Source organism: Citrus clementina, unplaced genomic scaffold (assembly GCF_000493195.1).
Source record: "Citrus clementina cultivar Clemenules unplaced genomic scaffold, Citrus_clementina_v1.0 scaffold_9, whole genome shotgun sequence".
NCBI classification, from domain to species: Eukaryota; Viridiplantae; Streptophyta; class Magnoliopsida; order Sapindales; family Rutaceae; genus Citrus; species Citrus x clementina.
In genome coordinates this window covers 9,489,482-9,513,099 of record NW_006261964.1, presented here as the reverse complement: position 1 = coordinate 9,513,099, position 23,618 = coordinate 9,489,482, and the positions used below count along the sequence as shown (strand labels likewise).

Below are 23,618 nucleotides of genomic sequence, written 5' to 3'. Positions count from 1 at the left end.
TGAGAAATGGCATCAATGCCAATACTTTTTGGAAGGATTATTGCCGAATGTGCAAGAATGGCTAATGGCAACAAGTGGAGGAGAGCTAATGTCAAAAAGTGCATCAGAAATTTAGGAATTCTTCTAGCGACAAGCGGATAATTCCCAACAACGGAGTCGGTCACTCAGGAATACTAGAAGAATTAAGGGAGTAAATGAGGTTCACATTGGCAAATCCAGTTCAGAAATTAAAGAAGTCAAGGAGATGGTTGAAGGTCTTGCTCGACAAATAGCATCGTTATCGACTGCTAAATCAACAGAACCACATGACCATGACTCATACTCAGATCAAGCCAATGCCATAGGTGTAATGAGAAAGCCATCAAATTACAACCCATACTCCAATACATATAACCCTAGATGGAGAGACCACCCCAATTTTTCATGGTCTCAAGGATTCCAACAGAATGGACCAGCAGCTCCAGTTCCACTAATGCAACCAATTCCTCAAGCTCCTCAAGCCTCTCAGCCCCCATTTAGACTATACAATCAAAACCAGAACTACTCTCAACCCAAACCATGGGAGTATGCATTCCAGAATTTCAAAAATGTTACTCATTCCACGATTGAGCAATAAAACCGCACCATTGATGGACTACGAAATGAGTTGAGAGCAGGCTTCAACTTACAAGCTCAATCAGTTTCAAGCCTCGAGAAGATGGTGGGACAACTTGCTACTTCAGTTCAGACCTTGGCAATGACTGTTGAGAAAGGCAAGTTTCTAAGTCAACCAATGCCTAATCCTAAAGGAGTACATAAAGCAAGTACCAGTTCACCACAACAGCATGGAGAGGTCAAAGCAGTCATGACCTTGCGAAAAGGAAAAGAAGTCGACAACAAAGTGGAGATGCCGATGACAAAAGAAAATCAAATTGTACCTGTGAATGTTGAGGACTCACCAATGGAGGAAAAAGAAGAAACCAACCCACGAGAATATGTTCCTAAAGCTCCATTTTCTTAGAGGTTAGAGAAATGAAAGAAGGGAAAATCCACAAGCGAGATTCTCGAAATCTTCAAACTGGTAAGTGTTAACATCCCTTTGCTTGATGCCATTAAACAAGTTCCATCTTATGCCAAGTTTCTTAAAGACCTTTGTACTAAAAAGAGAAATATGCATGTTCAAAAAAAGGCATTTTTAACAGAAAACGTTAGTTCTATACTCCAACATAAAATTCCTTTAAAATGCAAAGACCCAGGCTCCCCCACTATCTCATGTAGTATAGGGAACCACACAATTGAAAATGCTTTGTTAGATTTAGGAGCTAGTGCAAATTTGTTGCCTTATTCAGTATTTGTGAAACTTGGATTGGGAGAATTACACCCAACTCCAGTGGTGTTACAGCGTGCAGATCAGTCCACAAAATTACCTCGTGGTATTGTGGAGGACGTGCTTATCCAGGTAGACAAGTTTTATTTTCCTGTTGATTTCATTGTAATTGACACTCAACCAATACAGAATTCAAGGAAGCACATCCCCATTATCCTAGGCCGACCTTTCTTGGCAACTGTGGATGCTCACATTTAATGCAGGACTAGAAACATACAGTTGTCCTTCGGCAACATGACTATGGAGCTAAACATTTTCAACATTGCCAAACAACCTCACAGTGCAGATGATGGAATTGTTGATGTGGATTTAATAGAAACAATAGTTGATGACACTTTTCTTTCAAACCTTAGTGATGATCCTTTACAAACATGTTTAACTCACTTTGGTTTGGATTTTGATATTGACAGATCAGTCGACGAGGTCAACGCCCTACTTGACTCAGCATTATCCATGGACACTAATAAATGGAAGTCAAGAGTTGAACAACTAGCACCATTAGAGAAGAAACTTATCCCATCATCAGAATCACCACCAAAACTCGAGCTCAAACCATTGCCCAACACATTGGAATATGCATTTTTGGGAGAAGAAAGTACTCTGCCGGTAATCATCTCATCATCCCTAAATGACGAACAAAAAGGTAAGTTGTTGGATGTTTTAAAAGAGCACAAAAGAGCATTAGGATGGACTATAGCAGACATAAAATGTATAAACCCAGTAGACTGCATGCATTACATTCACCTTGATGAAAATGCTAAACCTACTAGGGAGATGCAACGTCAGTTAAATCCTAACATAAAAGAAGTTGTTAGAACTGAAGTCCTTAAGCTATTAGATGCAGGTATCATTTACCCAATTTCTGATAGTTCATGGGTCAGTCCTGTACATGTTGTCCCCAAAAAGTCAGGAGTCACAGTAGTTACGAATATTGATAATGAATTGATACCCACTAGAGTGACTACAGGATAGCGTGTATGCATTGATTATAGAAAGTTGACTTTTGTCACACGTAAAGACCATTTTTTTTTACCATTTATTGATTAAATGCTTGATAAATTGGCAGGCCATGAATTTTATTGCTTTCTAGATGGCTACTCAGGATATAATCAGATTCCCATTGCACCAAAAGATCAAGAGAATACCACTTTCACTTGCCCTTTTGGCACTTTTGCATATAGGAGGATGCCATTTGGATTATGTAATGCACCTGCTACATTTCAACGATGCATGTTGAACATTTTTTCTGATATGGTTGAACAATTTCTTAAAGTCTTTATGGATGATTTTTCTGTCTTTGGTGACTCGTTTGATCAATGTTTACATCATCTAGCACTAGTTCTGCAGAGATGTATCGAGAAAAACTTGGTGTTAAATTGGGAGAAATGCCATTTTATGGTAAAATAAGGTATTGTTCTCGGTTACATCATTTCGAGCAAAGGTATTGAGGTTGACAAAGCCAAGGTGGATCTCATTTCTAATCTTCCTCCACCCAAAACAGTCAGAGAAGTAAGATCTTTCCTTGGGCATGCTGGTTTCTATGGACGTTTCATTAAAGATTTTAGCAAAGTTTCTAGACCCTTATGCAATTTACTTGCTAAGGATGTACCTTTTATCTTTGATGATTCATGTCTTGTGGCATTTGAAAAACTAAAGCAGTTGTTGACATCATCACCCATCATTCAGCCCCCAAACTGGAGCTTACCATTTGAGCTCATGTGTGATGCATCTGATTATGCAGTAGGAGCAGTATTAGGACAAAGAGTTAATCGAATTCCCCATGTTATTTACTATGCTAGTATGACATTGAATGATGCACAGTTGAAATATTCAACTACTGAAAAATAAATGCTAGCAGTAGTGTTTGCATTAGAGAAATTTCGATCTTATCTCATTGGTTGTAAAATAATCGTGTTCAGAGATCATGCTGCTCTTAAATATATTCTCACAAAGAAAGATGCAAAAGCTAGACTAATTCGTTAGGTGTTACTTTTGCAGGAGTTCGACTTAGAATTCAAAAATAAGAAAGGCACAGAAAATGTTATGGCGGACCACCTCTCTCGTCTCCATTTTGACACAATTACAGAGCCATTAATATTGAATGAGTCATTTCCAAATGAATAATTAATGAGTGTGGAAGTATTACCTTGGTATGTTGATATAGTTAATTATCTTGTTACAGGTAAACTTCCAGAGTATTAGACCAAGTAAGATAAGGCTAAATGCTTTGCAGAGATAAAGAATTTCTTTTGGGATGATCCTTATTTGTTCAAGTATTGTGCAGATCAAATTATTAGACAATGTGTCCTAGAAAATAAAATTTAGAATATCCTTTTATTCTGCCATGAACAAGATTGTGGAGGCCATTTTAGTGCTAAGAAAACAGCGACTAAAGTTTTACAATGTGGTTTTTATTGGCCAACTATATTTCGAGACGCTTACACTTTCTGTTCTTCATGTGATAGGTGTCAACAAATGGGGAGTATTACGCGAAGGAACATGATGTCACTAAATCCAATTTTAGTGGTTGAGATTTTTGATGTATGGGGTATCGACTTCATGGGACCATTTCCCCCTTCTTTTGGCCATCAATACATATTGGCTGCTGTTGACTATGTATCGAAATGGGAAAAAGCAATTTCATGCAGAACCAATAATCACAAGGTGGTGATATGATTTTTGAAAAGCAATATTGTCTCACGCTTTGGATTCCCTCAAGCAATAATCAGTGATGGTGGTGCCCACTTTTGTAACAAAGCATTCAAAGCTCTTTTGACAAAGTATTCAATCACTCACAAAGTGGCGACCCCATATCATCTGCAAACCAGTGGCCAAGTTGAGATCTCCAATCGAGAAATAAAGCACATATTAGAAAAAACGGTGAGGCCAGACAGAAAAGATTGGTCATTAAGACTTGATGATGCATTATGGGCATATAGAGCGGCTTTCAAGACCCCGATTGGGATGTCACCCTACAGGCTAGTGTATGGAAAAGCTTGCCACCTACCTGTGGAACTCGAGCATCGTGCATATTGGGCCATCAAGAAATTCAATTTTGACATGCAGCAAGCCAGCTCAGAAAGAAGATTACAGCTGGCAAAACTTGAAGAAATTCGCAATGAAAATGCCGAGATTTACAAGCAACGGAAGAAAGTCTTCCATGACAAGCAAATTATGAGAAAATCTTTCACTCCAGGTCAGAAAGTGCTTTTATTCAATTCTCGCTTGCACCTATTCCCAGGTAAGTTAGGCTCTCGTTGGTCTGGCCCATTTATTGTACATACTGTTTTTCCACACGGGGCAATTGAAATTAAGGACCCAAAGAACGGTGTCACGTTTAAAGTTAATGGTCAAAGATTAAAGCCATATCTAGAGTACCAACCATATGGAGAAAACACCGAAATTAATTTGAGTGACCCACCAGATTTGAATTGATTTTTTTTTGTTGATTTGATTTTTCTTTCTTTCTTTTTATTATTCTTTTGCTAATTGAAATTATTTTTGCATAAGTGCATTTGTTTAACTATTAAGTTTTCTCTTATCATTTTTAATCATGAGTACCTTAATTAGATCGTTCCTTCTGAACATTCTTAAACCACTTCAACGTGTCAAAACTCATCTCAAAAGGCAGATTCAATTTTGTAAAACGCATCGCATTTGGGCTCTACAGCCACCAGAGTTAGTAGCCTATGTTGAGGGTTTAGAACGCCAACTCAGAGACATTGAGAGAAGTGTTTACGACATCCAGTTGGAGCTTGAGGTAAATTCAATAAGAGGACGATTTTAATTTTCTTTGTGTGTTTTAATTTGTTTTTCTGTTTGTGCGCTTTAGTTTGTTACCCCGGTGAAGTGGCGGATAACGGTACTCCGTGACAATCAAGTCGGTTACTTCAGTTTCCCATAATAACTGATATTCTGAGGCGAAGGTATGGACAGAAATGAGATTCTAGCAAAGCTTCACAAGCGATTCCCTTCACTTCCTCAGAATGCCCTCCTTACGATCTATAAAGCTCGGTCCGAACGCATGCGATTGCTCATGAGGAATAACATACCTGCTGATATCCGTTGGTTAATTGAGGCGAAAGTACGATCGACAGGTGAGTTACCTCCAAAATTTATTGCATTCATGCCTGGTTGTGGTAAAGGAAATTATGCAAGAAAACGACGAGCTCGAAGAATTTCCGTTGCTTGTCATAAGTGTGCCAGAATGAGTTGCAATAAAAACCCATGTTCTTTAGGAATGGTGTCTAACAACAGGGAAGATAAGATTCAATTCATTAGGGATGGCTTGAATAAGGAGTCATTGGATGATATTCTTTTGTCTCTTGAAACGCATCCCAGTGGATATGTGCAAGGAGCGATTCTCCAGTTATGGCCATTATTCCAGAAAGAGCATGCACGATATAGTCTCGGGAATCTGACTATAAACGACCCTGTTTGCCAGTTTATAAGAAAACTGGATAGGAAGCCTATCCTCGACCCATAGAGGGCGTTCAAGCCGTTTCTGGACGTAAAACCAGAGGAAGATGTGAGCCACAGTCGCAACTACCTGTAAATATCCTTTTACTTTATTGTTATTTTATTTCACTATTGTCTTATTGTTTGCATTATTGTCTTTAATAATTTTATTACTGTTTGCTTTTTCCTTTTTACTGTTTTCTTTTTGACTTGCGAGCCACGTGCTTTACGCGTTATTTGACACTGACATATTACCTCATACACAACCATGACCCACTATCACCAAGACTCTTAAATATGATTTCTTTTTTGTCAAGCACTCACAAATTGTTTTCGAGAAGTATCACAATAGCAGCTACTCCTAATAGACAATTCAAGAACATTTGTGTGCTTTCTGGATTTACCTATGGCAAACATAAAGAGTTCGTTGAGGCAGCCATAGATCTTGGTCGAAGCATAGCAGCGAGAAAATTACACTTGGTGTATGGAGGAGGTAATCGAGGGTTATCAAAAATGGTCTCAGAAGCAGCTTTTATCAGAGGAAGTCAAGTGTTAGGCATCATCCCAAGAGTCCTAAAACCATTGGGCAGTTCGTCTGACTCATCAACTGGAGAAGAGTTAGTCGTCTCAGGTATGCAAGAAAGAATAACTGAAATGCTTAATTATGCTGATGCTTTTATTTTCCTTCCAGGAGATCTTGCAATACTAGAGGCACTTATGACACTAGCATCTTGGGCCCATCTACACATTCACCAGAAACCCATCGGTTTGTTAAATGTCAATAACTTTTATGATGGCTTTATCGCATTTCTTAACCATGCAATAAAAAACTATTTCATTCCTTCTAATGTGAAAAAACTCTTTATTTGTGCTCACTCTGCTACTGAGCTACTTGATATGTTACAAGCTTATAAACCGGAGCCAGACCCCTGGACCTTTGTGTTGGAGCGACCAAATAATGATGGTAACAGTAGCCGCAGTAAGAAGTACAAATTAGATTTAACTCTCCGCCTGTAAATATTTTCTTCTGTGTTGCACCACCCAGGTGATGTCTTCTAAACTCTACTTCTTTCATTTCAAACATTGAGGACAATGTTTCGTTCTGGTTGGGGGGAGGGAATAGTCGACAATTGTGGAATTTTGGTTAAGTTTTTACTAATTTTTTGTTGTAGAAACTAACTGTTGCTAACTTTTTGTGTTGAAGATGACTGAATATGGAGTGTAGTTACTCTAGAAACGCATCTTCATTGTTTGAAAAAAAAAATTCAAAAAAAATTCAAAAAAAAATTCAAAAAAAAAATTAGACATTTTCTTTTTCTTTATTAAGTTTTGATGTTTATTTTTCTTCTTTTTAATTTCTCCTCTATGAATATACATTTTCCAACTTTTGAGTCGAAGATGGCTGAATATGGAGTGTAGTGCCTCTAGAAACGCATCTTCTTAGTACAAAAAAAAAAAACCCATTTTTCGTTTTCTATCATTTTAAGTGTAACTTTTCTAATTAGTTTTTATGCATCATTTTCATATCTCTGCATACATATTTTCCTTTCATGTTTAGAATAGGTTGGGGGGGAGAATGTTGTTTAAAAAAAAAAATTATGTGATTTGTTTTAACATTAGATGACATGATTAATTTCAAATTTTAGTATTTGTATTATCTTTGGTCTTAAGTGATGTTACATTATGTTTGCTACTCTGCATGTTGATGTCGGAGACAAATATGCGTTGCTTAAAGGAATGAACATGTCATAATAAGTACCAAGTGAGTTTTTGAGTCTATCATTTTTCTTGGAGAGTAACCCTTTTGCCCATTCTTTATACAGCTTAACAGTTTATTATTGTATACACGATCTCTAGATTTCTTTTGAGTTAACCCTTAATAAAAAAAAAAAAAAGTGTGTTGCTACATTTGGAGGCCCATCTAACTAGTAGATATGGAAGGTTATTTAGAGCCCTAAAAGACGATGGAAAGGCCATCTTTGATCCGTTTGAGCCTTTCTAGCCATCCCTTTTATTAAATATCCATAGTTAACCCTTTTGAGCCTTTAAAAAAAAAAAAACATTTTCTTTGTCAACTTATTATCTTGACCCACTCCGATTTGGAGTATTATCCGATATCTTATAAGTTCCATCACCTATTTATGTTTGAGAAAATGTAAATAATTATATTGTTCAGTGAAGTTATACAAAAAAAAAAAACAACAAAACAAAAGTTGTTGTTTCAAAAAAATAAAAATAACAATAATAGGTGAAATCCACCTTGCAACTTCCAAAAAATAAAAAAATAAAAAATTCTTTGCATTTTTCTCAAACATACACTTTGTTTTCCTTATTTCCTTTCTTTGTTAACCATGTCCCTAGCCTACGTTACATCCTAATAAAAGTCCTTCCTGATTTTAGGGAACTATAATCTGAAGTAGAAACTAGTTATATGGGCTAAAAAGATGTAGTGGTGCATATAAAAAAAATAAATAAATAAATTGGGTTGACTAACAGTTTTTATTTGACTTGAGATCGTATTATTTTTAAGCTGAGGGCATATTTATTTCATCTTGGTGAGAGCATGTGATATCACTTCTTCATTATTTTCTCTCAATTACCATTCATTGGAATGACTATTTTTATTGGATTTAATTTATTTGTAAGAGTGTCACTACTTCCAGTGAGATTTTGGGGTTTGACATGTCATTCTTGAAAGTAGCTATAACAAAGTCTACTGGGTTGATTCATGTGGATGGTTGATGTGGGTGTGATGTTGCTTTAGACTGGAGATAATGCTTATACTTTTATTTGATTGCTATCATTAATCTGATTGAATAAACACAAGTGTTTCTAAAAAAAAAAAAAAAATCATTTTGAATTTGAATTTTGTTTTCGCTTTATTTGCTAGGGACTAGCAATAAGCTGGTTGGGGGGTGTGTTGAGTGTTAGAAAATGCATATTTATAAAGGAGAAAACCGTCATTTTACATTTCAAGTCTTACTAACAACCCTTACTTTTATGTATTTAACATTCTTGTGATTTAATTACGTGTGTTTTATTTTAATTAAGTAATTTATGTATTTTAGGGGCATTATAGTCATTTCACAATAAAGGAGAGATCAGACGGCAAAACGGACATCACTTTTGAACTCAGGACGGTCGAAAACCTTAGGAGGAGCATAAAAGGAAAAATGACACTATTCACATGTACGGTACTATTCACGTATACGGGACTGTATACATTACTGTTCACGGCACTGTTCACATAGACGGATCGATGACGTGGCATTGACCGATGATGTGGCATTGACTGATGAGGTGTCACGATCCTGTTGGACTAAAATTCTTATGTACTGTTGATGGTGACGTGGCAGCATATCAGTGGATGAAAAATCTCGCGTACGGTGCATGCATCACACAGGATTATTTTCAACCAAACCGTGTTACTGTTCATCCGGGTCAAACCGCGTTACTATTCAAAGTCGGGTCAAACCGTGTTACTGTTCATCCGCGTGGTCAAACCGTGGACTGTTGACTGATGACGTGGCGCAATCCTGAGCGTCCAAACTGTTTTTAATCCGATGGCCATGATTTACTCCATGTATCTATAAAAAGGGGGCCTCTCCCCCTTAATTTGATATCTCTGAATTCATTTTTGGGATCCATTTTCTGTAATTCCCTCTCCATTTTGTATTTTCTTCGTATTTTAATAAATTTCCATTTTGCCCTTAGTTCAATTATGAGTGGCTAATTTTCTTTCAAGCTTGGGTTGAAGGTGAAGTCTCAACATGTGTCATGGGCTTAATTTGGTAAATTTATTTTCTCTTCCCCTCTAGTTTTTGTGGATGTTTTGACTTCTCGTCGACAAATAATACTAATCTTGTCTAGTACCGCCTTGGTTACACCGGCTCTCTAGTATAAGGTTATTATTATTTGGCACGATAAGCCCTTAGCACTATATTGATTAGAGCGTGGTTCATGAGGTGTGGATTCCCCCCTCATGATTTAATTGGCATTAATAAGGAATATTTAGCCCATGATGCATGTTGATACGGATCCAGATACCCAAGTACGTCATTTCAATAGAATTCTCTTCAATTTATTCTCACCATTTCAATACCAATTTTAGAATTTATTCTCTCCATTTTAATTTAAGTTTTAGCATATTCCAATCATTTCCACCACAAATCCAATCACCCATTCACAAAATTAATTCTACACAATTAAAATCCACCTCCTTGTGGGATCGACACTCGTCACCATTAATCTATACTACAACAGATTCGTGCGCTTGCGAGTACATTAAAATTTGCACAACAGCATCCATCACTTCCTCATCTGTAAAGGGCTTCTCCAGCATCTCATTCATATCTTCTAATACTCTCAGGGTCATGCCTTCCATGGCTGCTGAAATTTGCTCTTGACTTGGCTGAGTTGTTGAGAAAAGATTGGTGAAATAGCTGCAAAATTCATGCTCTACCTCTTTTAGCTTCTCAGTCCATCTTCCTGAAGTGTCCTTTATCCCTCATATTCTGTTTTTCTTCCTCCTCGACGATGCCTTGTTGTGAAAAAACTTTGTATTCTTGTCACCTTCCTTGAGCCAATCAGCTCTTGAATGCTGCTTCCAATAGATTTCTTCGTCGATGAGAATGTTTTGGATTTGCTTCTCCACCTTTTTTATTTCAACTTCATTTTCATATTGCACCTTTTTAAGCTTTAGCCCTGCAGCTGCACCTTTAGCTTATCTAATTTCTCCTCCCGCCTTCTAAATTCCCCTTTGCTCCAACACAACAGTCGAGCCATTGATTTTTTCACTGAGTTCTGAAACACTTGCATTGGATTTTTACCCCTCCAATTGCCGAACAGCCTCCAGTATTCCTTAATTATTTCCTTACATTCATCATATGAGCTCCACATGTCCTCGTAATGGATTCGTGAAGACTGTCTTCCACAATGAATCATACCCTACTCCTTTCTTGAACTACCATCAATACAGGGCAGTGGTCTGAAGACCATGTGTCAAGGTTGCTAGCTTCACAGTCCACAAAAATTTCACTCCACTCTTTATTACAAACAAACCTATCTAACTTTTCTTCCACAAAGCCTTGCCCATATCTCCCATTACTCCAAGTAAACAGATACCCCTTAAACCCTACATCCTTTAAATTACAATCCCTCATGGCTTCACTAAAATCATTGATTAAATTCACGTTCCTAACATTGCCATCACTTTTTTCATCCGGATGCAAAACCTCATTAAAATCACCAAAACACAACCAAGGGCTAGAGGACAAACCTGCCAACCTTCTTAGGAGCGTCTAAGTATGCTTTTTCTGCCCCATTTATGGATGACCATACACCCCTGTAATCCTCATTTGTCTACCAGATGTCGTTAGAATTTCAGCATCGATATGGTGCTTGCTGAATGACTTAATCAGCACCCAAGTTCCTGAATTCCAAAGCAATGCTAAGCTCTCTCCTCTGCAATTATAGTTTATCGCGAAGTAATTATCAAAATTCAGCTTATTCGCAATCCCATTCATTTGCAAAACTGAAGCCTTTGTCTCACACGAAAAAACAATTTGAGCACTATGCAAAAAGAGGATTTTTTTCAAAGCTTGAAATGCTTGGGGATTCCCCAAATCCCGAACGTTCCAACTGAAAATTTTCATGGTTTCTAGCGGGGCTGACTGCCAGCCTCCGCCGATATTTTTGCTAAGTTTGATTCCATGACTTCTATGTCTTCCAGTATCAAAGGCTCCTTGTTCAGCTTGAGCCTTGTTGTTGGCAGGAAATGAACAAGTTTATTAAGCTCCAGTTTACTAGAGCTAGTTAACTTTGCTTTTTCTTTGGGTTTTGCCCGAAAGTTTCCCCACTTGGCCTTTTCTAAGTCCCTAGCTCAACTTTGGATTCCCCCTCACCTTGCACTCGGGCTTGCCTCTTCCATTTCCTTTTATTGGGCCTTAATTGTGAAATTACCAACCCATCGTCTATTTCAATTTCCTCCATTCTCTTTTGGTTTACTTGCACCCTTTCCCTCTTTTTTATGTTTCCATTTCCCGCCTGTAATCCCACTTTTCCAGGGACTACATCATTACCAGAGTCCCCAGTTTGCTTGTAGCCGCTTATCTGCTTTCTTCCCATCGATTCTATCACTTCCTTCATTAAATGTTGTTCACCTACTCCATCCACCTCACTCATCTTGGAATGCTCCTTGGTTTGCCCCGTTTCTTCCCCAATGGGTTCCAACCCGTTTACCCTTGATGGGCTAGCTTGATTATGTCATTGCTGTTAAGAGGAGCTGTGGTTCTCTGAGCTTTTAGATTTCTCTTCCGATTTACCCCCCCATAGGTCCACTTCTCCCTATTTTGATTTCTTCTTGCTTAGCTCCCTATCGTTATTGCTTTCATCCAATTCCCATAAGGTAATTCTTCTCTTTGTTGACTCTTGTACTTTCCACACTCCTTGTATTGATGTCCAATAATCCCGCAACAAAAACAAAAATATGTCAACCATTCATAAACCACCGGCATTGGGATGTCTGGCTCACCTTTCTATTTAAAGAATAATGTTCTCTCCAGCGGATGTGTTATGTTGACTGAAATTCTTATTCTTGCAAATTTTCCAAAGCAATCTCCATTATCATCTGTTTCGACCTCATCTACTATCCTAATCTTTCCGCCTAATTCTTGAAGAAAATCTTTTTCCATACAAGCAATTAGGACGTTTCGGGTCTGCACCCAAAATGATGTTCGGATAAAGGATTGTTTTGTGACTTCCCCGATCCCATTTGGCTCAGTTAGGACTATTAATGCCCTATGAAAGTGCCACAGACCCCCTGTTAATACCCTTTTTTTGTCTGCTTCTTTTGCAAATCTAAACATGAAAATATTATTATCCAAACTCTAGATTTTGACTTCTTTGAAAGTCCTCCACACCTGCTGTAACGCAGCCTTGAGCCCTTCTTTATTAACTCCTCTCGAGAGAAGGACTTTACCCATTAAACATCCTGCTAGCATTCTCTCTTTCTTAGTTTTCAAGTCCACCTCCAACGTCACCCTAGCTTTATCTTCCTCTCGGATAGTTATTGCTTTGTATTTGCGAATTAATTCATCTGTATCCATAGCAACTAATGAATGAGGATGGGCAAACAATAACGACTACCTAACCTTTCCTCCCAAGATATTCTCTGCTACCCTAGAGAACTTAGCCAACCGCACTAAAACTAATAACCAGAGTTGAGGATCTATCTTACACTCCCATAGAGTGAACACCTAGGTCCTTACGACCCCTCAATACTTCCATTCTAACCTCTCTATTAGAGAGAGAGAGCTTTACAAAGGAAGACATGTCCTTTTTCTTAGTTGTATGTGTTTACGGGCCCCGCCTATATTTTATATATTATTTCAAATAGATCGGGACTAATTAAAAATTTTATTAGAAAAAATAATATTTTTTTGTTGAATTTAAAAAAAATATTTTGAAAAAATTAAGACTCGTAAGACAAGTGGACAATTGTCCCCACTTATCTCCATGTGACTCTATCATTGTTTTATTGATGTAGGTCAAATGTCAAAAAATGTAAAATCCTATCTATTATTTACATTTATGTGTATGTATGATTCATCTTCCTTCCTCAAAGTTCATATCGAAGAAAAATATTTATTTATTGGTTATGACTACCTTGGAGCTGCTTTAAGGTAAAGCACGAATCACAACCATACGCGCAAAGTAATAAATAATAAAAAAATTTATTATAACTTTAATCGTATAGTTATAAAAAGATATTCTACTTTAGAATGGTTCTAATATAACTCGACCCTTATTTATTTTGAAATTGTGTCGCCGCAGGAAATTGGAAAATGACATCCAAATTCATGATTGCTGTACGTGACTCTGGCTTCTGGGCTGGACCGTGAAACCAAGGCCCAGAGCCCAACATTATACTTTTACATCTGTATCCAAACTTGTTCCAAATGCATGCTTCCGATGACTTAGTTCGAAGGGTATAATCGTAATGTAAGGAGGTTCCAAGCGGGAAATCGAGGCAAAATAAATTTTCGGATTTATATGAAAAGCCGCCAAATAGTAATACAGAGACGGAAATTAAACACAGAAGCGCGGAAATGGAGAGAAAATGCTCAAGCAACGAGCTGCAGAGTCTAATAGAGTCAATCAAATCTTCAGAAGTAAGCTTCTTTAAACCCTAACTGTTAATTATTTCAATTAGTTAACAATTAATTCCAAGAATTTCGTAAAATCAACAGGTCGTTGAGAATCGCGTTCAGCTGCTTAAAGAATTGAGGAATTTAGATTTATCAGATAAATCTGACGTGGCTTATCTCATTGACTGCCTTGCCGTATCCTTAATTTATCACATTATTTTTTAATTTTGTAAGAATTATTTTGATGATTTAATGTGTACCTTAGTGATTTTAAATGACCTTAACTTTGACTTCCAAGACATTTTGGGAAGATTTTACTTGTTTGGATTTATCACAGTGTATGTTAAATAAGAATATTCTGGGTGTGGCTGCTAAGTATGTCGATTCCGATCTATCTGACTGTTTAGTACAATATCTCAATTTAGGAATAAAGGTATGCTTATGCTTTCTTTTAAAAAAATTTATGTGTAATTTTTTTTTAAATAATTTGTGTGTAATTGGTTCGCGTTTGTACTCTTTGTCTTATTGAGCTGTGCCTGTGTAATTAGGCAAGTGTATGGTGTGGGAAGCATTTGAAGATGACTCGAATGTCACAAGCGGAGTCTCAGGAGGAAGAGCATTGTAGCTTCTTCTTTCAGGTAGATGAAACTTGATTCTTCGCTTTGTTGGTACACTGCACTTCCAATCTCAGAATGATATGCATAAGTTTTGAAATTAAATTGTAAGTAATTGCTAGGTAGGATTGAATTTTATGTTATATTGTTTTATTTAGGTTGTAGCTATAACAATGAAATGGAGCTCCAATTATTGTCTGAAGTCTAAGATCGTCATGTATGTCACTTCTCTTATGGTGTATTTAAAATATCAACTTTTCTGTTGCTTTCCTTGTTATACGAGTATGCAACAGTATTGATGTTGGTGGAGTCATATTATATCTTGCAACTACTAGTCATCTAATGAAGTGGTAATGTGGACCAGGAATTGGCCCTAATCAGGCTCAGACTATTGAGAAGCAGTTATAATATGTCTTCAATGTGTCATTAATACTCCTTTGCATTCTGTATGCATATTCATCTATGGTTAAATCTTGCTGATGTAAAATTAATGGAGTAGTCAATTCTGAATCTCTTTTCTTTGCAATGAGAAACTTTTTCATTTCTTTGTAAGAATTTTTTTTTGTGAAGATATGAAGTTTCTGCTTACACGGAACATGTAAAATTCGTATTTTGTTCAATTTCTCCAATTTTAATGAGGCTTGTTGTGAGCATGATATCTGTTCTTTTGACATGTGCCAAATAAGTTACGTTATGGAACTTGACATATTAAATTATATTTTTGCAGCTGCTTTCGGACTTTTTGATCTTCTCTGCTGCTAGTTTTACAGCTCTTATGAGATATCCTATTTCAGAAAATGAGACATCAATGACTATTGTTGAGAAATTTACTCTGGAACAGTTAAGTTTAACAAAAGATGCAATATCAGAGAGTAAGGTAATTTTATTCACCTTCAGTAAAATTAATGCTTGAATTGTTGGCCTTTGCTCTGGCATTTTTTTTTGTCTCTTAAGAATTTTATTGCGCTTGTTCTAGTTTATTGTAGATTTGGTAACAACTTGAGAATTAAAGCAGAGCACTTTTCTTGTTCATTCTCTCACACGAGTAATGCTTGAAAAGAGTTAGAGGCCTATGTTAAAATGTACTGCTTGGCTCTTTTGCGATTTTGTTATATGTACTTCATAGTAAGAAAAATTTTCTGTAGTTGTACCTATTGCAGAACTTATTTCAAAGTTCACTGGGTAGATATTTTCTAACTGTCATTGCAAAGCCTCCATTGCTTCCTTTCAATTATCCTAAAATGTATCAGATGTCTACTCTTTTGAAATTTGGGGAATAACAAAAATGCTTTTTTTTTCTGTTTCAGAAAGAATATTTTAGCTGCCTGAATTTTACAAGTTCATAGTTTTTAAATATTTTAAAGCTGGACAATGTAATTACTCCTTTTCCATAATACAATGCTGTGTGAAAAGTTATTGATTGTAAATTTTTATCCTGTTTGTGTCTTTTTGTATAGTCTGAAGAATTTACTTGTTGCGTTTTGCTGATAACAAACCTTTGCCGATTGCAAGTAGATAATCAATTCAGTTGGCTTGGACATTCTAAAAGTTGCACAGGCCGTTATTGATGTGGTGATAAGACTTTGCAAAGAGTATTCCCAATCTGTGAATTGGGAGTCATGTGATGCAATATCTGAGACAGAGAAAGTTGGTATACGCTGTGAAGAGCCCAAAATTCTAAACCATGTTGCAAGCATAGCAAAATTCTCAATACAAAAGTTGTGTGAATTAGGCATCCTGGCTGCAAATGGCGGTGGAAGTCTGGTAACAATTCTAAATGTGTCTTGGAAGGGTGTGGTCACTTTACTTTTGCTTGGAAAAGGAACATTAGCAGTGAAGGTGAATGTAGCAGATATTATTGCAACTCTAATTTCACTGGTCAATGAATCTCTCAGATGTGCAGCTGATGCTTGGTCTTCTCTGAAGGAACCAATCTCTGTAAATGATGCTAGAAGGATATTCATTCCTATGAAGTTTTACCTGATTAATGCAGTGAAAATAGCTTCCCTCTTTCCAAGCCAAGCATATCTGGTATACAAAGAGATATCCCTCTGTGTATTTATGATCTCAACCTTAAGAGTATCTCTGAGCCTTGAAAAAGTTTTGAAAGTTGCCAGTGAAGTGTTGGTCGAACTTTTGGAGAAGTTGTGCTTGGATTTACTTAATTCCTTACTGAATTCAGATCTACTCGGCCAGGAGCTCAAGTTGGAAATTCTGGATTGGTTATTCACAGAGGAATATTACTTAAATCCTGTCCATGATGATCCGAGTCATCGATATAGGACAGCTTCAATTGATGAAATATTCTCTTTAAGTTGCGAAGCTTTGCCTGGGGCAAGAGCATTATTGCCTGGTCGAGTTGTGTTGTTTCTTAGTTTCCTAATGTATTCTTCTGATCTTGAAGAAGATGTGAAACTAGCAATCACCAGAAAGCTTGGTTGGTTTTTGGATGTATTAACTGTGGAAGAGGTATATGCTTTCAGTCTTGCATCCCAAATTCCAGTCTTATATGGTTCTGGAAAGTCCATGGAACTAGTATGGGAGCCTTTGTTGTCAGCTCTTTTGCATGCTTTGAAAACCTTCATGATTGTGGTGTCTTCATGTCCTGCTTGGGAGGAATTGATGTCTTTTCTGCTAGAAAATTTCTTCCATCCTCACTTTGCTTGCTGGGAGATTATAATGGAACTTTGGTGCTTTTTGGTGAGTCATGCTGAAGTGGACTTGATGAATGACATTATTGTTAAACTTTGTGCCCTGATGAAGTCCTTAATATCTTCAGAATCTGTTCTTGTTCCTGGTTCTACTCTAAGAAAAATGGCAAGATCAATTTCCATACTTCTTACTTATAGCAGGCAATCTGTGGTAGATAAAGTTTACAACCACATTGTTGGTGACGACAGATCTCAATCATCATCAATTATGTATGTAGCTCTGCTCTTGGAAGGCTTTCCAGTGAATATGCTGTCAGAGAACCTAAGAAGCCTGGCCAAACAAAAACTCATTACCGATTACTTTAGCTTCATTGAGAGGTTTGATGACACTTCATTAAGTGCCCCTACTTCTGGTGCATATGGGGTCCCAGTTTTTGCTCTTTCTGCCTCTTTGCAGTCCCTGTAAGTATATCATATTCTTTTACTTTATAACTAAAGGAGTTTTTTCAGTCAAAAGTGATAATCAAGTCTTATGCACCATAGACTTTGTTGGTCGAGGTCCCAATTTCTTGGGTGGAAAAATCAATATTTGTCGTCGATTTTAGAAAATACTGATAGCAAGTTTTACAAAAATTTCAAAATTGTTTGAATTACTTCAGAAATATAAATTCTTTACCCCGACTACTCCTTGGGCCGGAATTACTTTTCTTTCACTTGATTTAATATCACTAACTTCTTTTCTCAACTGTAAGAAATCCTTATCCAATTTAGTTCTGCTTTGTGCTTGTGAACTTCTTGAGGTACAATTAGACCTGCTTTTCTGAAAATTTTTCCTTAATTTTTGATTTATAATGATATTAACTGACGATATCACGTGCTGTAGACAGGTCAGTATATCTGATACCGACATGAAGACCCTGAAGTTTTTAGTTGCTATTATTCATAGATATAGAAATCCTGCGGAGAAATTGATGAAGGACCATTACAGTATGCTTTTGAGTGAAATTCTAGGGATCATTTTGAATATGAAGTACCTATATGCATCTGATGAGATGGATAAAGTCATCTTTGAGCTTCAAGGCCTGTTTAACTCAGGTCAATCAGCCTCTGATGTTCAATTGCTTCAATGCAAATCACAACTGGTTTTTTTCATGGCGGGATGCGCTCACATGAAGTTGTCAGAAAGCGATGATTGTGCAAAGAGCTGTGCTGTACGGGAGTTGTACCACATGCTCTTCAGAGAACGGCACTGGAACCTGATTCATCTGGCTCTTGTAGCATTTGGATATTTCGCTCAACGTACTGCTTGTGATCAGCTCTGGAAATTTATGATCCAAGATGCAGCTCTTTCGTATGATTTAGTGTCAGGAACTGAGCCAAATATGGATAGATTTATGTTGGAGATCAAGGCCTTTCTTGACAAGGATCTGGCTCTTCATACTGTCATGCACAGCGCTGAGCAGATAGAGTTACTTATGAGGGAAGGCCAAATGCTCAGAAAAAGAATCCAAACTATTTCAAATATCGAATTAGAACCTATGGCTTGTGAAAGCATGGAAATTGATGAGGAGAACCAGTCTAACAAGAGAAGAAAACTTCCTGATGGGATATGCAAAGGAATGGAATTGCTGCAGAATGGTCTGAAGGTCATTGGTGACGGCATATCCCAGTGGCAGCAAAACAAGTTCGACTCCACTGAGCTTCAGGAAAAATTCTTGACTCAGCTGTCTCGCCTTGAAGATGCAATTTCTCAGTTGGTTGGCCTGACTGATAGTGGTTGTGCTTCTCATCTCTCTACTGGCAAATTCTCCACAAGCATTGAACATCCAAGATGATGAATATGAGTTGCACAGCAATCTGGGGAATTAATACTGAGAATGGTGCTAACCAGAGAAGGATATTAACTTCTTGTTAAATGTATTATCAGACTCATTGCAGGTTAGTATAGTATCTCTCGTATTTCATATTTGTACACCATTATTGTTGCTTTAATTTCCAAATCATTCCTCGAGGTACATATCAGATTTGAGCAGTTCGTATTAATTTGAACTCAGTCGTAGCGTTTCGTGTATAAGTATCTGCTGTCATTACCTTATTTTCTGGATCTCTATACTAGTTTCATTAGCTTGTCATCACCTTAGATTATTGCCACCAAATTTTTTTCCCCGCAATTTATTTTTTGTTCTTTAAAGGCCAATATCAAGACATCTTTTGCCATCTTCAATTTTGAAAGAAAAATAGAAATGAGTCCTTTGAAAAATTTTGCTCTCCTGTTTGTTTTGGCTATGGCAATTTCAAAATACCATTGTTTCCGATTTTGTATTATCAACTACTTGGATGTTGATACAAAGCCAATGGTTCACTGCAAATCCAGCGACGAAGATTGGGCAGCCACATAATCCAATAGGAAGGTGATTTCAACTGGGAATTCAGTATTGACATTGGTTCATCTCTCATCTATGATTGTGATTTGAGTTTTGCTAACGTGAGAGGACACTATAAGATGTTTGATGAACGAAGAGCTGCGGTAAGATGCGGTAATCAAAAGTGCATAAAGATGGAATTTATCTCTATATCAAGGAACTTGACGCTGATAAAAAGCAAATTTCTTGGCTACAGTAGTGAATTTGAATGAAGATTTTGCAAGCTAAAACTTCATGAATAATAAAAAGACTTTTTAAGCTTCAGTCTAGCTTTTTCCCCCTTCTATGGACATATTTTAGTTTACTCCACATAAAATGACAACTCAATCCATCTCCAACGTTATGAAAGCCTCAATGTGTCCCAGTGCTCCTAAAGTTTCACTAAATCTAATTGCTGACTAATGTTGACTTGAAAAAATGTTATAATTGTTAATTGAGTTGGTTTGAGGGCAATTCAAGTTTAAACAATCAAAAAGATGATTAGAAATTTTACACATTTAAAACTCTTGGATATTTGGAATATAAAATTTATTTCTTTAAGTAAACCTTAATTTCTTCTCAGTTTTTCTTAGGGGTGGGTACTAATTTATTTGGTTCGGTTCTGTTCCATATCTAAAATCGATCGATTCAAAAATATCTGAACCAAATTAAATTATTTTGGTTTGGTTTATTTTTGCAAATTGGTCCAGTTGGGTTTTTATATTAAGTTGTACACTTTCTGTACACAGCTATTTACCTCTTCTTTCCCTGTTTTCTGAATTCTCTCCACAATAGTTTGCAATTTTTTCTTATTTCACAATTTATATTTTGTTTTTTCAGGGTCATGAGTACCTTAAAAAATTGTGCATTCCTGCTTTGTTTTGGCAGTGTCACTTTCTATATCCCATGGTTTTCAAGTTTCAATTACCAACGACTCGGGTGTTAATACTAACCTAACCGTTCATTGCAGATCGGGTTCGCGTGATTTGGGAAGACATGCAATTGAATATGAGGATGAATTCATATGGGAAATTAATATTAACATTGGATCACAAACCACCTATGATAGTGAGTCGAATGATGGTAGCACTGGAGGACAATGCTGTGAATTAATAAAGATTAAAAAGTTTAATAAACAGAGAGATGCACTAAGATGTGGTGATCAAATTTGCTTTGGAGAGTGCTAGCAAATGGGATGTGTCTCTATAGTCTATATCAAGGAAGACAAATTTTATGAGAAGCAATTCCATTGGTGATTTGGGTGTAGTTGTGAATTAATGAAGATTAAGATACTATTTGAAATTGAGGAGTTTGTGGAAAAAAATCTATGATTATAAAACAAAAGTTAACACTATGTAGTAAACATATATTTTAAACAATAATTTTGACAAAATAATTAAACATATAATAGATTTTTTATTATACAAGTGAAAAATCATATCAACATAACTTTTAAGTTATATAAATTAGTATTTACCAAATAATTTAGTGTTATACGTTGAAAGCTCCAACCTACAACCGTTCAACTTCAATCTCAAATGCATTCTAAGAAGTTCGTAAACTTTAGTTTATTAATATAAAGATTTCACATAGAGCATGCATTTATAAACTAATGATGTTCATTCTTCTACTCTCGCAATATATTATATATGCATGGATACACATTAAACTTATTTAAGACCATCCAAGACACACTATTAGATAACATGATGAGACTAACAAACAAATTAGTTTCGTAAAATTATTGTCAATTATTAACCAACAATTGAAATTTAGGTTCCTAAAAAATAAGATTATACTGAGTCCAAAATAACATGTTTAAGAGGTTAAGGTTTAACTTTTAGTCGTAAAGAATAATCTTTTTAAAACTCAGATCTTAATTTCGAGCCTCGTTAGTTTGCATGCTTATTGATGGCTAGGATTCGGCTACGGTGTAGCTGTTGTACCATGCCACAGCTGCACCTAACTATTGAATCCACTTAGATGGAATGATGCAATTGTGGATCCAAATAGATCCAACGACTGGATGATGGCTAGGTTTTAAATGTTTGCTTCATTAATGAGATGATACATCATCTAAAAAAAAAATTAATGAGATGATATGTTGGAGTTTTGGGAGCCCCTATGTTACAATTAATGTAACATACACACTCAACAACAACCACACAAATTGTGTGGGTCCATCATTTGTGTGGTTGTTGTTGAGTGTGTATGTTACATTAATTGTAACATAGCATTTGCCTGGAGTTTTTTATTGTTAGTCGTGGGCCCGTGCAATTGTTTTGGGCCTCTAAGGCTCTGATGACTGTGATTGGGAAATATATTTGCAAAACACTGATCCAGTTCATAATGGGTCTATTTCCTCGGCTCTTGCAATCCGTCGGCCTAATAAAGATCCACTTCCTAGGTTTGGTTTGATCCGATTACAAGCATAAAACTGGACTAAACCATATTCGTATTTTGTCGACTTTGACAAATGAAGGCCGCCATTGAAATCTCAAATCAGGCTCACAACTTAAATTTATTTATTTTTTATTATACAATATTTAGATTGTAATTTAATAACAAAAAATTAGTAAATACATACACTTTACTTTGACAGAGAGTTGAGATTCGAGAGAGTAATTTATGTTTTGAAATTAGAATCTAGAGCAGTGGATTAGTTTCTTTTATTAAAAAAAATAAAAAGAGATCAAAAATTAGATTAGTTGTTTAGGTATTAGGGTTTTGTTATTGAGGGTTATATATTTTTATAATTATTATTTTATACGGGGTTTGAGTTGGGTTTAAATGAGTACATCATAATTAATCCAAGCCAATCTAATTACTTATTGGATTAAAAAAATTGATCTAATTAACCCACAATAATCCTCTCAACCTGTGAAAATTAGATTGGGTTGAATTAAGTTCATTAGTGGATTGACAAGTGGATTGACAAGGGTTTGTGGGAAGCCATGGAAGAGTGCCAGAGGCTTGGCCTCACCAAGTTCATTGGTGTCAGCAACTTCTCTTCCAAGAAGATTGAGGCTCAACTCGCCTTCTCTACCATCCCTCCTTCAGTCAATCAAGTGGAGATGAACCCTGCCTGGCAACAGAGACAGCTCAGAGAATTTTGCAAGTCCAAAAGTATTATTGTAAATGTATTCTCTCCCTTGGGAGCCGTCGGGTCCTGTTGGGGCACGAATCAAGTTATGAACAATGAAGCACTGAAGCAGATTGCTGACGCTCACGGCGAGACTGTTGCTCAGGTTTGTCTTCGATGGATAATTGAGCAAGGGGCGATTGTTATTGCTAAGAGCTTCAACAAGGAGAGACTGAAGGAGAACCTGGATATCTTTGACTGGGCACTAACTGATCACGATTATGACAGGATTAATCAAATCCCGCAGCACAGAATGATGCCCAGAGATGAGTATATTACCCCTCATGGGCCGTTCAAGACACTTGAAGAGCTGTGGGATGAGTAAATCCCCCTTTTAATATCTAATGTATATTCTATTTCTTCTGCAATGGAAATTAGCCTTAAGTATGTTTCATATCTACCTAATTATTAGGTGTAGCTCACGGGATTTGAGCAGTTAATTGGCTTGTAACTATGAAGAATTTTAAGTAAGTACTCGAACCGAGGATTCTGTGATTGTGTTCTTTTCGGGCACACATATGAGATTGCATCAAATTGAGGATACTGTACATGGCACTTATATATAAATCTGCAGAGTGAGGTACCGATTTGTGGCTCATTTTAAAAAAAAAAAAAAAGGTTCATTAGTTTGGATTGGATTTCCCACCCTAAAGATAAACAAATTAATTTAATGAAACTCATACCTCCATGAACATGTTTTTTGTGCTTCGAGGGACCAAAAACCTCCTAATACAAATAATCAGTTGCCAAATAATAATTCAAATTTTCATAATTGAGGTTAATACTGGTTTAAATACTAGTTTACAGATAAAACTTAAAAATAAAGGATAGGAGTAGA

General features: G+C 36.5%; 2 protein-coding genes across 4 annotated transcripts; both read left to right on the top strand.

Moving 5' to 3' along the window:
- The first annotated feature begins 13,887 nt into the window (after positions 1 to 13,887).
- On the top strand, positions 13,888 to 19,785 carry LOC18032502. Of its 3 annotated transcripts, XR_002905455.1 has the most exons (8): positions 13,888 to 13,995; positions 14,074 to 14,166; positions 14,270 to 14,404; positions 14,520 to 14,609; positions 15,313 to 15,462; positions 16,101 to 17,698; positions 18,120 to 19,174; positions 19,611 to 19,785. XR_002905455.1 is itself a non-coding variant. In XM_024184381.1 (7 exons), exons 1-7 carry the CDS (start codon positions 13,933 to 13,935, stop codon positions 19,069 to 19,071), a joined length of 3,081 nt encoding a protein of 1,026 aa, XP_024040149.1. In that variant the 5' UTR covers positions 13,888 to 13,932; the 3' UTR covers positions 19,072 to 19,377. The 3 variants fall into 3 exon arrangements, 2 of the variants coding, with proteins under 2 accessions (XP_024040149.1, XP_024040152.1); XM_024184381.1 differs by lacking the exon at positions 19,611 to 19,785 and having other exon boundaries at positions 18,120 to 19,377; XM_024184384.1 differs by lacking the exons at positions 13,888 to 13,995; positions 14,074 to 14,166; positions 14,270 to 14,404; positions 14,520 to 14,609; positions 19,611 to 19,785 and adding an exon at positions 14,618 to 14,692 and having other exon boundaries at positions 18,120 to 19,377.
- LOC18032715 (deoxymugineic acid synthase 1) lies at positions 19,740 to 23,126 on the top strand. The gene is made up of 2 exons (XM_006420491.2): positions 19,740 to 19,763; positions 22,554 to 23,126. Exons 1-2 carry the CDS (start codon positions 19,740 to 19,742, stop codon positions 23,103 to 23,105), a joined length of 576 nt encoding a protein of 191 aa, XP_006420554.2. The 3' UTR covers positions 23,106 to 23,126.
- Positions 23,127 to 23,618: the final 492 nt, after the last annotated feature.